The sequence below is a fragment of the Humulus lupulus genome, chromosome 2 (assembly GCF_963169125.1).
Source record: "Humulus lupulus chromosome 2, drHumLupu1.1, whole genome shotgun sequence".
Classification (NCBI taxonomy): Eukaryota; Viridiplantae; Streptophyta; class Magnoliopsida; order Rosales; family Cannabaceae; genus Humulus; species Humulus lupulus.
Genome location: NC_084794.1, coordinates 9795110 through 9810592, shown reverse-complemented (window position 1 = coordinate 9810592; position 15483 = coordinate 9795110). Strand labels below are relative to the sequence as shown.

Below are 15483 nucleotides of genomic sequence, written 5' to 3'. Positions count from 1 at the left end.
TTTTGCATAAAAACTAAAATTTTCATGAAATAAATCAGGAGAAAATAATTTCAGATGATAGCAACATCTGTGTGTTTAAATTAGAAATTCGAAAATTTAACTGCTAAAATTAAAACTTTAGAAAATTGGTACAAGGAACTCATCTTTCTCTGGGCTTCTGCCTCTTCTTTGCTGGCGCTGCAATCAGAGGTTTGACAGCTGAAATTATATCAACAAAATCGGCATTGATGTCAATAACATCCGTTGAGGGAATTGTGGATGAAGATGGCAGAGGTCAATATCATTTATGAGAAGATACATAGGTAGGGATAGGGTTAGGGTTGGAGAAGGAGCGGACCTTACCTCGGATGAGGCCGAGCTTTCTTGAGAAGGGACTAAAGATCGTGTCTGGCCAATTCGCAGGCAACTAGAGAAACCCCATTTAGTAGCCTACTTACTTCTTTCAAAGAATTCGAACTCATGGCCACTGTCGGCGATCGCAGTCGACATCGTTGTCGTCTTCTTCTTCTGCTCGAATGTTTTGGTAGCTTAAGCTTATGGTTATCGGTTGACAACACAAATCTCTTGGGTCTCCCAAGCTAAAGTGCAAGCCCAGGCCCAAGCCCAAGTCCAAGTAAGCCCAAATCCAAAATTTTAGGAAAAGAATGGCTCACCAGGCGTCTGCGCCTTGCGTTACCTTTCCAGTTCTTTTATTACAAATGCACCAAAAATATTATTTTATTACAAATTAAAACGTTTTACCGTTGTCGTTTTAAGTATAATTTGTTATTTTTTTTGAGCAATTTTAAGTATAATTTGTTGGCCTTACTATATTCATAAAAAAGTACGTGCACTAGCAAATTTGTTAATAACAAAATCTTGCGTTTAAAACTCTTCCTGATGGAAAATTCGTGGTAATTATTGTACGATATTAGGAGTATTGGTTTCATAACTGATTTTGGTTGGTTCTGTTGGGTTTGTTAGCGTTAACTTCTTGGGCCTATTTAATCTGGTCTATTGGTTGTAGAGGAATTTTCATTAAATATTGGAAAATTTAATAAAATTTGATATATATGGTTTTTTTTTTTTTTTTGTGCATTTTTTATGGTTTATTTTGTTGTTTTCTTTTTTTTATGGGTTTTGTTTTCCCATATTATCAAAATATTGCTTTTGTATCCCATATTTTTTGTATACGTTTATTTATTCTATATGGGTATTTTTATGAGGGAATTTATGTCTTTTTATTATTATTATTATTATTATTATTATTATTATTATTATTTTGGTAAACATTTTTGTAAGAAAATTTTAATTCAGTAGTTGTTTATTATGCATTTATGTGAATTTTTGTGAGGGCTTTTCAGTCATTTTATGTATTTTTTGAAATTTTTTATTTTTTTGAAATTTTTTTTATAAGGAAATCAATTCCCAGTATGCATGCAGGTACTTGAGTGCATATGTTCTATCACATTTTTATCTGCATCACGTTTTCTCAATTATATTAGTATATTTTATTCAGCATCACGTTTTCTCAATTATATTAGTATATTTTATTCAGCATCACGTTTTCTTCAGTGGTGATAGTTGTTCTTAGTTTTCGTTCTGTTTTAGGGTTTATTTGAGTTTTTCGTTGTGGATTTTGTGCCCTCTGTGCGTGTCTTCGTCTCGGTGAGTACCTGGTTTCAGGTATGTATTTTCCGTTTGCTTCAGTATCACGTTTTTTATATATCGTTTGGTTCGAATTTTTTCTTTCCTTCAGCATTTGATTTTTTGTGTTGATTTCTTCTTTTTTTTCTTTTTCTTAGGATTTTTATAAGGTTCTCGTTGTGGATTTGTGCCTCTTTGTGGTGTTTTCGTATCGGTGAGTTGAGTACCCGGTTTCAGGGTTTATTTTTTTTATTTTTTTAATGTATATTGATTGTTAATTTTGCTTTGTATTATCTATTTTTCTGTCGTGGGTGGTTGTTTTTTAATCTGTGTTAATTGTGGTTTTTATTTTTGGTGCACAATTTTATCGTTAGTTTTTTAGTGGGGTTTTTGTCAGTTTTTGATCAGTTTATTTTTTGGGAAATTTATGGGTAGTTATTTGTAATTTGTGCTCTATATATATGTATATCTGTTATTCTTTTTTCATTTGTGTTGTTTGTTTTTTTTTATGCAGTGCATTGTATATTTTAATTTTCGAAGTTCTGTCATGGATCACTCTGGAGAAACCGGTGGTGTTTCTGGTTCTGAGAAGAAAATTTATGGTATAGTAGAGGATGAATCGAAGAATGTAGGGGATGATATTGGTGAGATTCTTCCTCGAAGGAGTAACATTACACATTTGAAGTATGTTGCAAGGAAGAAGAGTAAATCCCCTTCCTCTGTTGCAAGGAAGACAAGTAAATCGCCTTCCACTGTTAAACAGACGAAGGATCCGTGTGCATCTGGTAGTAAGGATGCTGGAGATGGTTCTCATGAGACTAAACATGTTGTGGTATGTGTTTATTTTTTTAAGTATTATAATAAAAAATTGTTCATCTGTTTATGTTTCTGTTATTGTGTTTCACATTCAGTAGATTCTGTTTGTTTTATTTTTTTATGGTTGTGTATCTGGTTTCTTGTAGATTTGTAGTTAATTTGCATAATGTTCAATTCTGTTTTGTGTTTGTTTTATTGTTATTGTTGTGTTTTCTTTTGTTGTTAAACTGTTTTATTTTTTTTTATACCTGGTTACATGTGGATTCTGTTTGTTTTATTTTTTTATGGTTGTGTATCTGGTTTCTTGTAGATTTGTAGTTAATTTGCATAATTTTCAATTATGTTTTGTGTTTGTTTTATTGTTATTGTTGTGTTTTTTTTTTTGTTAAACTGTTTTTTTTTTTGTACCTGGTTACTTTGCAGATAACAGTGAACGATTTTGCTTGATGAGTTTTTAACTGGTTACCTTAGTGAATGAATTATTTTTTTTTTATATGTATATTTCAACCATACAAAGTTAAATACATATAAGTGGTTTTATAAATGTAAAGTACTTATCAATTTTTCACGTTTATATTTTTTGAAATTGGTTACATGTTTAATTGTTTTGTTTTTTTCTGCAGGCTCATTTAAAGATAAACCCCTCCAAGAGGTTTGGTAGTAAGGTTCAACATTTTAATGACAAGAGTGTCATTACTGACTTGAAATCTAAGTTGGCGAAAAGTCAGAAATCATTGTTTAAGAAGACCCCATTTGGGCACTTTTTAGAAGTATGTGATATTCATTTTCAAACTCAACTTGCCCAGCTTGTGTTATTGAGAGAGGTCTCTCATGAGAGGGAGGAAGAGGAAATGTGGTTTAAGCTTGGTCGTAGAGTGTGTAGGTTTTATGTTGAAGAGTTTGCTCTAGTAACGGGTCTTAGATGTGATGGTGATTTTGATTTAAGTCGTTTTCAAAAAAAGAAAGTTTTGTTTAAGAAAAAAATATTTGGCCGTTTTGTTGGTAAGGTGTCAAAGTCTGAATTACGAAATGCTTTTATTAGTAAGGATCTAGTTGATGATGAGGATGTTGTCAAATTAGGTATAGTTCATATCTTAGTTAACTATTTGTACGGCTATACTAGTGATAAGTTGGTTGATGATTTCTTTTTTGAGATGGTTGATCGAGATTTTTCTGAATTAGCAAATATTAGTTTTGGCAAGTTTGTATGGGATAGGAGTTTTCATTATTTGAAAACTGCTTTGAAGGGTGGGAATAAAATCTTTGATGGACTGTTCGTTGATGGGAAGGCTGGCCTTCACCCTTACAAACTTCTTGGGTTTCCCATTGCTTTTCTTGTATGGATATATGAAAGTATAGCTGAGTTGAGTCCTGAGTTTTGTCAACGAGTTGGGAAAAAATTTCCACGTTTGTTGAATTGGAAGAGTACAAATAATGCCTTCTATGCAAACTTGGTGGGAAAGGTTTTCAACAATCAGAAGGTATAATATTTTTGTTTTGTAACTGGTTTCTTGCTAAATTTGTTTTATTCATTTTTAGATTTGTGTCTGTGTACCTGGTTTCAGTTGATGGTAACCAGTTTCTTGATTTTGTATATATATATTTTTAATTTATTCAGTTGATTATCCTGAATGTCTATCCGTCTTCTGAGGAGAGAAAGAAACTGGCAGTAAAGAAGTTTAAGTTTGAGCCTCTATACTTGCCGAAGGTGTGTGCTGAAGATGGAGACAGTAGTCCGGGTACCCAGGTACTGGTTAGTTTTGTTGTTTGTTTTTGTTAAAAAAAAATATTATTTTGTTTTGAAATTTATAGGTTTCTTTTTATGTTTTTTTTTTTTTTTTTGCTGTTTTGTAAAGTATTTTATTTTGTTTTTTTAGGTTGATAGTGAAAAGTTGAGATTGATTTGTGAATCAATCTCATCAATAAAAGCATGCCAAGAAACTATTATTAGTGACATTGCAGTTATGAGATCTGAGTTTATAGGGAAACTCAGTTATTTATCTGCAATGATTGCAAAATTTGTTGCAAAAAATTCTGAAAAAGTTGCAAATACAAGTGATGAAAGTGCTGGTTTTAATGAAGGGGAAAAGCCAACTGATTTTGATAATGTTCCAGTCCTATTTCTGATGATTCTAAGGTAACTTGTGTTGTTTTTATGCTTTTTTTTTTTTTTTTTAACCATTTTTAGTTGTAACCAGATTGTTTTTTTTTTTTTTTTTTTGGCTAGGATTGTGGAAATGATTCAGCTAAAGAGTCTGATGGTAGTAAGGTAACTGGTTTATGTTTCTTAATAGTATGTTGTGTTTTTGTAGTTGTTTAGTGTAACCAGTTACTGTTGTAACCAGTTTCATTATTTCTTTTAGGGTGTCGAGAAGGATTTAAATGAAAATTTTGATGCTGTTTATTATGGGTTGGAGTTGTCAAATGTTGTGGGTGGAGATAAGGTTTTGTAATTTATTTTTGTTTTTGTTTCTTGTATTATTTTATTTAAAATTGAATTTGTTGTAATTGATTTTATTTTTATTCATTATAGGATTTTTCAAAGAAGCCTGAGTTCAGTTCAGTTGGTTTAAGTTTTGAAGAAGTATATGTGGATCCAGAGATTTTGAGTGTTATTGATAAAACTGTTAAGTATGCAGAAGGAGAAAATATATTTAGTGGGAGTAAGGATGATTGGAAAGTTGTGATGGTTGGTGATGATGATGAAGTTCCTGTTGCTATTGAAAAGAGGGAGCCTAAACCTAGTACTCATGTCAAATCTCCTTTTGTTACTGAGTTTGGTTCTTCTGAAGTAAAAGAAACTGTGAAGAGGAAGGGAGAGGAAGTGGTGATTGTTAGAGGATTGCTTCCATTTGAAGATGAAATTGGGAAGAATGTTTCAAAGAATGATTGCCTAGATTATATTTCTTGGATTGAGGATAAAATGAATTTTAAGAATAAGTATGTTTTTTTATATTTTGTTTAATATTATTATTCTTGATATTTAATTGTTTGTTAATATATATATATTTTTTGTTTTGAAGGAAGAAGAAATTTTCTGATGTCAATAACATTATCAATCCACCAATGGATTATTCTTTTGTTAAAATTTCTGAGAAGATGTGATTTTACAAGCTTCAAACTTGTGGGGATGACCTTATGGACACTGTAAGTAACCAGGTTCTTGGTATAATGTTTATTAATTAGTATTTGTTTGTTTAGATTTTTTTTTTTTTTTGTTGATCATGTTTAAGACAAGTAACCAGGTTCCTTTTAGTACTGTGTGTAAATTGTTTTTAAATTTTGGGTAGTAATCAGGTTATTTGTAGCATTGTGTGTAACTTGTTTTTTTTATTATATATTGGGTAGTATCCAAGTTCTTGGTATAATGTTTATTAATTAGTATTTGTTTGTTTAGATTTTTTTTTTTTTTTTTTTTTGATCATGGTTAAGACAAGTAACCAGGTTCTTTTTAGTACTGTGTGTAAATTGTTTTTATTATTTATGGGTGGTAACCAGGTTCTTGTAGCATTGTGTGTAACTTGTTTTTTTTATTATATATTGGTTAGTATCCAGGTTCCTAACTTTTGTATGTTTATTTATTTTTTGTAGCATATCAATGTATGTTTTTATTACTTGAGGAAGAAGATTAAGTTGATTGATGGTTTGAACAAGAGGGTTACAACTACAGACTCTTGGTTTGATGCAACTATCAAGAGTTTGTATGATAACTTTGTGGCAGTCAAATGTGATTCAAGCAGCATTCGTTTTGATAACCTCATTTCAGATTACATTATTGGTGAATATTTGTTTTGTACACTCCTTGGGTGGATGTGGATCATGTTCTTTTTCCTGTGCATGTGAAGGTTCAGTTGCATTGAGTTTTTATTCACTTTTCCATTAAGAGTAGAATGTTAACTGTCTACAATTCTTTGACGGGAAAGAAGAATGAGAGTATTGCTTTGCCATATGTGAAGGCTTATTCTGTTGTTTTACCATATTTTCTAGATTTTCTTGTTCTAGGAAAGATTTGGACTTGAATGTTGGTCCATATTCTGTTGGGAAGAAGGATCCAATTGATTTTAACTTTGCCAAAGACTTGTCATTTCAAGAGGATAAGTAAGTAACTGGTTTTTGTATATTGTTGTTTATTTTTCTATTTTGTTTGTTTTTAAATAATTTCATATGCTGTTTTTTGTCTCTTTTTTTTTTTTTTGCAGTGATTGTGGAGTATTTTTTATCAAGTATGCTGATTTGTTTATCCATGGGAAGATTGATGACATCCCGAAGAACATGGCTGCCAAAATTGCTACCTATCGTGATTATCTTGCCATTAACTTGTATAGTCATGCAAAAAAGAAGCAGATTGGTGGGTACAAGACAGAAGATGATGCTCCATCAAAGAAATCAAAGAGGAGGAGGAATTATAAGTAGAGATGTTGGAGTTTTTTTTTTAGCTGTATTAACGACCATGTCTTTTTTTTTTCTTTGTTTAATAGTGAAGTTGTGGTTTGTAACTGGATACTGTTTTAGTACTGGACTTATGTATGGTTTTTTTTTTTTTTGGTCAATGTAAAGAATTGGTTTCAACTTTTGTCTTAATATAAAGTTTTTTTTAATGTATTTTATTTTAATGTGTATGATTTTTTTTTCAATAGAGTTGGTGATTTTTTTTTTTAAAGTGTGAAGATATTGTTATGTACACGTTTTTTTTTCAAATAGGTTTCGATTATTATTGCATGAAGATGGTGTAACCGATTACTTCTGTGTTAGATTGTAAAAGCTATATGTTTCAGGTAACTGGTTACTGTTTATTTAGTTTTTATTTCTATTTTTTTAATTATTTTTTTATTTATTTATGTTTGTTGTGTTTTTTATTGTGTGAACGGTTTGTGATTATATAACTAGGTTTTTTAAGTAGTTGGTTTTATTAATATATAGTTGTTTATTAAATTTTCTTATAGTAACTGCTTTTTTTTTCTTTTCTATTTTTATGTGTTGTAACCAGGTACTTGAATTTTCAAATTTTGAATATCTTATGTTGGAACCTAGAAGTTGAGTATCAAGTTTATAATATTTATGTTTTTTTTGTTTTTTGTGAAAGATTTGTGGTTATATAATTAGGTTTTTAATTCGTTGGTTACATGTATATGTAGTTGTTTGTTAAATTTACTTATAGTATCTGTTTTTTTTCTTTCTATAATATGTGTTGTAACCAGGTACTTCAGTCTCCAGATTTTGAATATCTTTGTGTTTGGAACCATGAAGTTGAGTATCAAGTTTATAAAATGTAAAATGTTTAAAAAGTTTGTACTTTTATTGAAGTAGAAAACATTAGGATACAATTTTAATACATCAAATGAAAATATTGAAATTGTAGTATATCTATTCTTTAGAACATTATTTGTCTATTTTCTTTGACTTTGTTGGGTTTCGCAGCTTTGGGATTGGTTCATTCCTGCATGTTTTTCTATTATGCCCTTGCTGCGCGCATCTTCCACATTTTATTTGCACCTTTGGTTCTCCTTTAGATCTGATTCTTTTCCTTCTAGGGCGGCCTGGTGGTTTTCTTGATTTTGGTGGTAGGACAATTATGTTTAAAGTCTCTGGCAGTGTCCATTCGCTTTCATTTGGCAATGGATGAACAGTTGAGTCATATGGTGCTTTCATAGTTGTAGTTTTGTAGTAATCAGCAACATAATCATATGTTTTCAGCCGTGTTTTGGCGAATACTGCTATTGCATGTGCACACAGTATTTCGTCTTGTTGGAATCTTTTGCATTCACATGTTTTCTCCACTAGGTTGACCAAAAATCTCCTTTCTGTTCAACCACAACTTGGTACAGTATAGTGTTTACTAGGAAGACCTGTTTATTTTAGTAGAGAAACACATGTTAGAAACTGGATACTGTGATATTTTTGAGTAACTGGTTACTAAAAGTTTTGGTAAATAATATTCAGTGCTCAATATATGTCAGGTACCTGAAATTTAATGGCACGAATAAAGTTTTCTCTAAGCACAGTTTCAGTATATGTTGTTACTTGTGTGAATGTTCCGTTTGCTTCGTTACCATTTTTCCATACCCATTTTTGAACTAAACTTCGAAGGCCCTCCATCATTGTAGTGATTGGCAGCGTTCTTGCAGCTTTCAATGCAGCATTTATTGATTCAGCTATATTTGATGTCATCATTGTATATCTTCTTGTTGGAGCATGGCATCTAGACCAAGTTGAATATCCAATTTTTTGTAAATACGGTCTTACGTGTGTGTCAATCTTGTCTATTTCATGCATGTAGTGCTCAAATGATTGTACCCTGTATGCCTTTGCTACTTTGACAAAGTTTAGGTTTAGGTCCTCCCCATGGACACCAAAATTGACTTTGATGTTGTTTAACAGGTGGAATATGCATGCTTCATGGAAAGCTTTTGGGTATACATCGTCTATAGCATTTTCTATGCTTTTATGCCTATCTGAAATGATTGCCATACCTGTTTGCAAAATCACAATGGAGTAACTGGTTATTCTGTCTTAACTGAGTAACTGGTTTCATTAATTTATATGACTGTTATTTTTTTTTTACACTGTTTTCTCTATTTTATTGCTGGATTATTATTAAACTGATAATTTTATGAGTTTAGTTTGTTTCAATAAGAATATAAAGAAGAAAACAGTACCTTCTCTTTCTCCATATGTCTCCTTTAGCTTTGTGAAAAACCATAACCATGATGAATCATTTTCAGAGTCTCCTATTCCAAAGGCTAATGTGAATATGTTGTTGTTAGCATCCATTGTTGAAGCAGTGAATAAAGTTCCCCCAAATGATGTCTTCAAGTAAGTTCCATCTATCACAATGACTAGCCTACAGTGTTGCCATCCTTTGATGGAATTTGCAAATGCTAGGTACATATATTTGAAGTGATCTGTATTGTCTGTAACCAGGTGTGTAATTGTACCTGGGTTCGAGACTTTTAGCATGTGAAGGTAGATGGGAAGTTTTTGGTATGAATCATCTTGGTTTCCCCTTGCCAATTCTAAAGCTTTTTCTCTTGCTCTCCAGGCTTTTTGGTACCCCATTGAAACACCAAAATCATCTAGCATGTCATTGATTATGTCATGTGGTGTGTGTACTCTCTTTATTGACATGTATTTTGATTTTATTAGTTCCCCAATGACATTGCAATTAGCCTTCCTGTGGTCTTCCATAATGATATCCAAGGAGCAGGGGTGAGTTTTTACATACTTTCTGATTTTAAATGTTTCTGTTTTCCTGAACTTTCAAGCTCTAAGTAACCAGTTACAATTGTCATCCACACAAGTTACCAGGTACTCTGTAACGACCCAAATTCACTAATTAGGCTTAAGGGCCTTGATTAGTGTGCCTGGAGGGCATAATGGGAATTATGTGTGATTTTTATGACTTAGATGCGTGATTATGATTTTAAGCATGTTATATGACTAAGTGTATTATGTTATGTGATAATTATGATATGTGAATCGTACCACGTGGGTGCGATGATACCGATGTGATGCACGTGTCGAGACGGTCCTAGAAAGCTAGATAGTGGTAACTGGTGTTTTGGTAACCTGTGTAACTGTTGGTAACCATATAGAGTAACAAGTTTTGTTGGAAAGGTGGTAGAATTGTAAACCAGTGAAAGGACAAGTAAGCCCTTGAGGTCTAGTTAGAAAGAGATATATTTAGAGGGATAAATTAGTCTTTTGGCAGTAAATAGATGAGTTTGAGCTGAAGGAAATACATTTACGTATAACATTTTGGGAGTTGGTTTTATGCTGAATATATTGGAGACCTAGAAGAAGAACAAAAGAAAGATAGAAAAAAAGGGAAGCTGAACTTTAGCTCTTGGAAGGAGAATCAAGGGGTGTTTGAAGTTATCAACCAAGCTTAGGCCAAGAAAACTCAGAGGTAAGGATTTAGCTATAATATGTTTAAGTTTCAAGTCTGGTTTTTAGATGATGAATATGAATTAAAGCAAGTTGGTGGATGGTTTGCATGAATATAGAGTTGGAGTAATCAAAAGGAGAAGGTAATTTGAAGCTAGAGTTGAGGAGAATTCAAGCTGGGTTCTTGACTGAGGTAAGAGTGTATCATGTTTAAATTTTCGTAGCTGTTATGGTTTAAGAATCTAAAGGGGCTGGTTTACACTTTTCCCAAGCTTTGGTTCAAGGGTTTGAATCTGAATTTAAGTGTAAATTCTGTGGGTGGTTGTGTAATTGAGCTAGATTATGATGTTTATAGGTTATTGGTTGGTCTATGTGGGGTTTTAAATTAGTTTTGGGGCTTAGGTATGAAAATTGGGATGGTTTGGAGTGATTTGGGTTCGAGAAAAATGCAGGGAAAACCCAGATTTTCTGGGCTCGCGAAGGAGCGCCGCGGCGCTGTTCTAGCGCGCCGCGGCGCAAGGCTGTTTCTGGGCGTGATGGGGTCTCTGACTTGCTGAGCGCCGCAGCCCTATAGGGCAGCGCCGCGACGCTAGGCCAATTTCAGGATGTTAGAATTTTCAATTTTGAGCCTTTGCTCCGGGGGTTCGGGGGATGCCCTCGGGGTACTGTTTTAGGGTTTTGGGGGTTCCGAGAGTGTGAGATTGGTTCCGGGGAGGTAGCTATGGATTGATTAGTGACAAAGGATGTTTCATTTGTGTTGTGATTAGGTTTTTGGAGAGGCTCGGGGTAGAGGACCGTGCTCGCGGCTTTGTGGCATCGGAAACCAGTGAATTGAAAGGTAAGAAAACTGCACCCGATTGTATGATTGGGATGGGGCTAAGTGCTCCCGAAAGTTATATCGTGTCAACGTTGGTATCACGCCATGGGACATGTGAAAGCGGTTTAAGAGTATCGTACATGATTTTAGCGCACAGGGCGCGAGTTGGCCACTGGGAGCCAGGAACAACGGGATAACAGAGGGAGTAGCCTGAGGGCGCTAGCCCTAGTTATCGTTTGTGAATTGTGTATATTATGAACTGAAATGCCTAGTATGTGGAATACTTGATTATACTGACTGATGATATACATGAGTTTATGAGATGCAATGTGAGTTATTGATTTGTCTGTTAATTGTTCATGCTCTGTTGTTGTTGTGTTTTCTTGCTGGGCCTTGGCTCACGGGTGCTACGTGGTGCAGGTAAAGGCAAAGGCAAGCTGGACCAAGCCTGAGGTAGAGAGCCCCGAGGTGGAATGTACTTAGCCAGCTGTTCGATCACCATGGTCGAGGAGTGAGTCAGGACAGGGATGACCTAACTGCTTGTTTTGCCTTAATATGGCTGGTTAATGTATTGAACCTTGTAACTGTTGTAGATGGCCTTTTAACTAATATTTTTGGGATCCCGTGTAAATAAACAATGTTTTCCTTTGATGTAAATATGGCTTTTGAGACCAAAACTCTTTTAACCTTAGTTCCTCAATAGTTTCGATAACACGATTTTATTAAAATGACTTGATTAGCAAGTCTGGCACTTTACAAACACACAGTGTAGCGGTCTTGGCTATCCAGGGCGTTACATACTCTCTTGGTTCAGATCTTTTTGTCTTGAATTGGAAGTTGTGGATCATAGCATAATAACATAGAGCAAATTTCAAGAGCTTTTTGTCCTTATAAATCTGGCCTTCTTCAACTTTGAAAATTTTATGATCAGTTATAATTTCTGTTTCTTCTTTTCTTTTTCTTTTGTTTTCTTCTGTTCTCTCTATGATAAATTCTGCTACATCATCAGCTATGTCTGTAATATTTGGGAAGGTTTGTACCTAGTTATTTCTCGTGTAGGTTGCTTCGTTATATTGTAATTCTGTAGCTGATTGCTCGTTGTTTAGTTGAAGAACTAGCTTTTCTAAATCTGTGTTCTGTTTTTGTGTTTCTTCTTCATATGTAGTGTGTTGAACAGTTTCAGCTATTGTTTGATCAACAGTGGTGATGCATAGTGGTAGCTCAATTACTTCACTTTGCTTCTTTTTCAGCTCAATGTAGAATAGAACTGAATTGTCAGTGAGTAATTTCATTGGTGGCATACCTGGTGATAACTGGTAACTCAGCTCAATATTTTGAATATTGCATTTTATCTCAGTTTTCACTAAATGAACCAAATTGTTTAGAGAACAATTTGTTGGTATTATCAGTCCAGTCATGGTGTAGTCATCGTACTGATATCTATCTGTCCATACACCTCCAAAACGAATCAATGTCATTATGGTCTCCATATCTGCAATATAGCACAACATAATTTTTAGTGATGTTTAAAATGTATCTGGTTATGTTAGTGAATGAATACTATTAATGTTGAAATTATTTTAGTAACTAGTTTCTTTTACTGAATCGAGATCTATTTTCCAGGTTCCATAATTATTTATGTTGCATTAAATTCAGTTTTTGTGTGTGTAACTGGTTACTTTAGTGAATGTGTTGTCTTTTTTTTTTTTTTTTCAAATATGCAAAGTTAAAATTATATTGTGTAACTGGTTTCATAAACGTAAATCAGTTTCTATTTTTACATTTTTCATGATAATTTATTATGCAGAATGTTATTATTATTATTTTTCGTATGTAACTGGTTACTGTATTTATTTTGTTGTTATTTTTATATTATTTTGTAATATTTGAATTATGTAATGTTGAAGTTTTTTTGTGATGTAACTGGTTTCATGTGTGTAATTAAAAAAGTTTTGAAACAAGTAGTTTGAGTCAAGAATTTTATGAGGAAGTAATTTACAGATTCTTTGTGTAAATATTTTGCATGTCGTATATTTGAAAAAAGATTTGCTTACCTGTTTGAGAAATCAGAGAAATTGATGGTTTTCTGCTTTTGCTGATGTGAACGAACGTAAAAGCAGGGGTTGTAATCGGAGAAGAAGAAGAAAAAGAAGATCTGCCGGAGAAGAAGAAGAAGAAGATCTGAAATTGAATTGAATGTTGATGACTGGAGAAATATGATGTTAGTGTCGCGATATTTACGAAGAGGAGACGATGATGAGAGTAGCAGCCACCAATTCTTGATCGGAAACAATGGAGAATATGAAGCTGTGATCGGAAAAAATGGTCGATGAATTGTTGTACGCGGACAAAAAATTTCTTGATTTGCAGTGGGCGAAATCTTTTTGTTGATCGAAAATTATGGGAATCGGGTTTGTTAGTTTATGGGAATTCCATATTTATTTTTTTGTATTAACCGTGTATTACCATATTTGGCTTAATTATTTTTTTGTCCATATATATTTAAAGTTTATATACACCAAATATGAGATTTTTTTATAAACTTTGAAAAATATGGCAGTTTTTTTTTTTAAAGTTTTTTATGGCATATTTTTTTTGTTTACATTTTTATGGGAGCTTTTTTCCCATATATTTGTAAAACTTGATTTGTATACCATATTTTATCTTTTATACTTTTTTTAGTACCTATTTTTTATTATTTTGAGATTATTTTTTATAATTTTAATTTATTTGTGTTAATTTTTATCATTTATATTTGATAAAATATTTTTTTATCAAATCAGATTTGATAAAGCATAAAAATAAATGTATTAGTATAAAAAAAATGAAATTAAAGTAGTTTCCAACTATCAATGAGGTCATATGTTTGATTGGTCAACTTTAAATTAAAAAAAAAAGTCAAAAATAATAATATAAATGCATAAAATAAAATTAATACAATTATGGCTCCATGCGTTGTACTGTGTACGAGATCACACAACATTCTTTAGTAAGGATTCATTTTCTTGGCTCAATCAATATCCACAAGTCCATAGTGTTGCCTCCCACAAAAAAAAAAAAAAACAATTCAAACATGTTTGATTTTGTAACTAAACGTGGGTTGACCACTGAATCTTATTTTGCAGCAGAATGAAATTAAGGGATGAAAATAAGTGAGATAGCTAAACTCATAAAGCTGAAATAAAAGGTGGAGGCCACACTTTTTCACATGCAATCTTCTTGTACTGTCACTCACAAAGGAAGCCTTTATGACACTGCAATCATTTAGCTGCTCATTTGAAAACCACTCTCTTGGTATGTAAGAAAGCCAAATGAATCGGCCTTCATATTTGATTTTTCTGGTTTTTTTTTTCCCAAATCTGTTCAAGTAACCAGGTACCATGACGCCTGATTCATTTAATTCATATCTGATTTCTTTTAGACCTAGGTGTAACTAGTTACTTTTTATTCTCATTTCTTCTTCTTTTCTTCCATTTTTTATCTTCTTTAATCAACATGTTATCCACAGTAACTAGTTACCACTATCAAAACAATTTTGATTTTTTTTGTAATAATAATCGTATGCCAATGTCCATTTTTTTTTAATGATGTGTGGTAACTGGTTACAACTATAAAAATCAGTTTTATTATTTAAGAAGTGTTGTAGTAATTGGTTACAACTATAAAAATCATTTTTATTTTTTAAGTAATGTACCATTATCAAAATATCAATTGAATTGTAACCGGTTACTTAGTGAGATATGGAAGAAAAAAAAATTATATGAAAAAAATAAACTAAATTGATGGTGAAGGTAACTGGTTACAACTAAATCTGAAAAAAAAAAAAAAAAAAAAAAAAGCAGAGACAGTTGCTGTAGCTCTCATTTCTTTTTACAAATACATTATAAACAATTATGAGAAATAAGAGAAAATATTTTTATTCATTTTTTGAGTGCATTACAATGCTAACCGAATGTTAGAACTATTAAGTAAAGTGGAAGAATAACTAATGAATATGCAACTATAACATTCATGGGCATTTCATTAGTATAATACCCATAGAATGATGCTAAATACAAGCACACAATCACTAAAGTTATGAAAAATAAAGAGAAATTCATGTTTTGATGATGAATTTTATCTAGAAGGTTAAGAGATAAAGAAGTTGTGCAAATAAATGGTTGAAGGAACAAGTATTTATAGGACAAAAACTAGCCGTTTATGACAGTTGGTGAATAGTGTTCATGATCGTTGGGGGTATAGTTGTTTTCTATTATGGGATTTAAACAATTCTAAGTAGTTGAAGTAACCAACAGGTGGGAATAATTAATTTATGGGTGTTAGAGAAACTTTTTCAGAAA

At 32.4% G+C, this 15483-nt stretch overlaps 1 protein-coding gene and 2 long non-coding RNA genes across 4 annotated transcripts; 1 reads left to right on the top strand and 2 right to left on the bottom strand.

The window, feature by feature from the left end:
- Nucleotides 1-730, bottom strand: LOC133817233 (uncharacterized). Its single transcript, XR_009885520.1, has 2 exons — nt 338-730; nt 1-198 (listed from the first exon to the last, which is right to left on the bottom strand). It is a non-coding gene; the product is annotated as an uncharacterized LOC133817233 (long non-coding RNA).
- A 517-nt stretch (nt 731-1247) lies between these two features.
- LOC133817229 (uncharacterized) lies at nt 1248-8126 on the top strand. 2 transcript variants are annotated; one of them, XR_009885519.1, is made up of 4 exons: nt 1248-4189; nt 4320-5382; nt 5466-5589; nt 6034-8125. It is a non-coding gene; the product is annotated as an uncharacterized LOC133817229 (long non-coding RNA). The 2 variants fall into 2 exon arrangements; XR_009885518.1 differs by having other exon boundaries at nt 1248-5382; nt 6034-8126.
- Nucleotides 8127-8219: 93 nt separating this feature from the next.
- Nucleotides 8220-9627, bottom strand: LOC133813899 (uncharacterized). Its single transcript, XM_062246931.1, has 3 exons — nt 9099-9627; nt 8404-8912; nt 8220-8288 (listed from the first exon to the last, which is right to left on the bottom strand). The coding sequence occupies exons 1-3, from the start codon at nt 9625-9627 to the stop codon at nt 8220-8222; spliced, it is 1107 nt and encodes a 368-aa protein (XP_062102915.1).
- Nucleotides 9628-15483: the final 5856 nt, after the last annotated feature.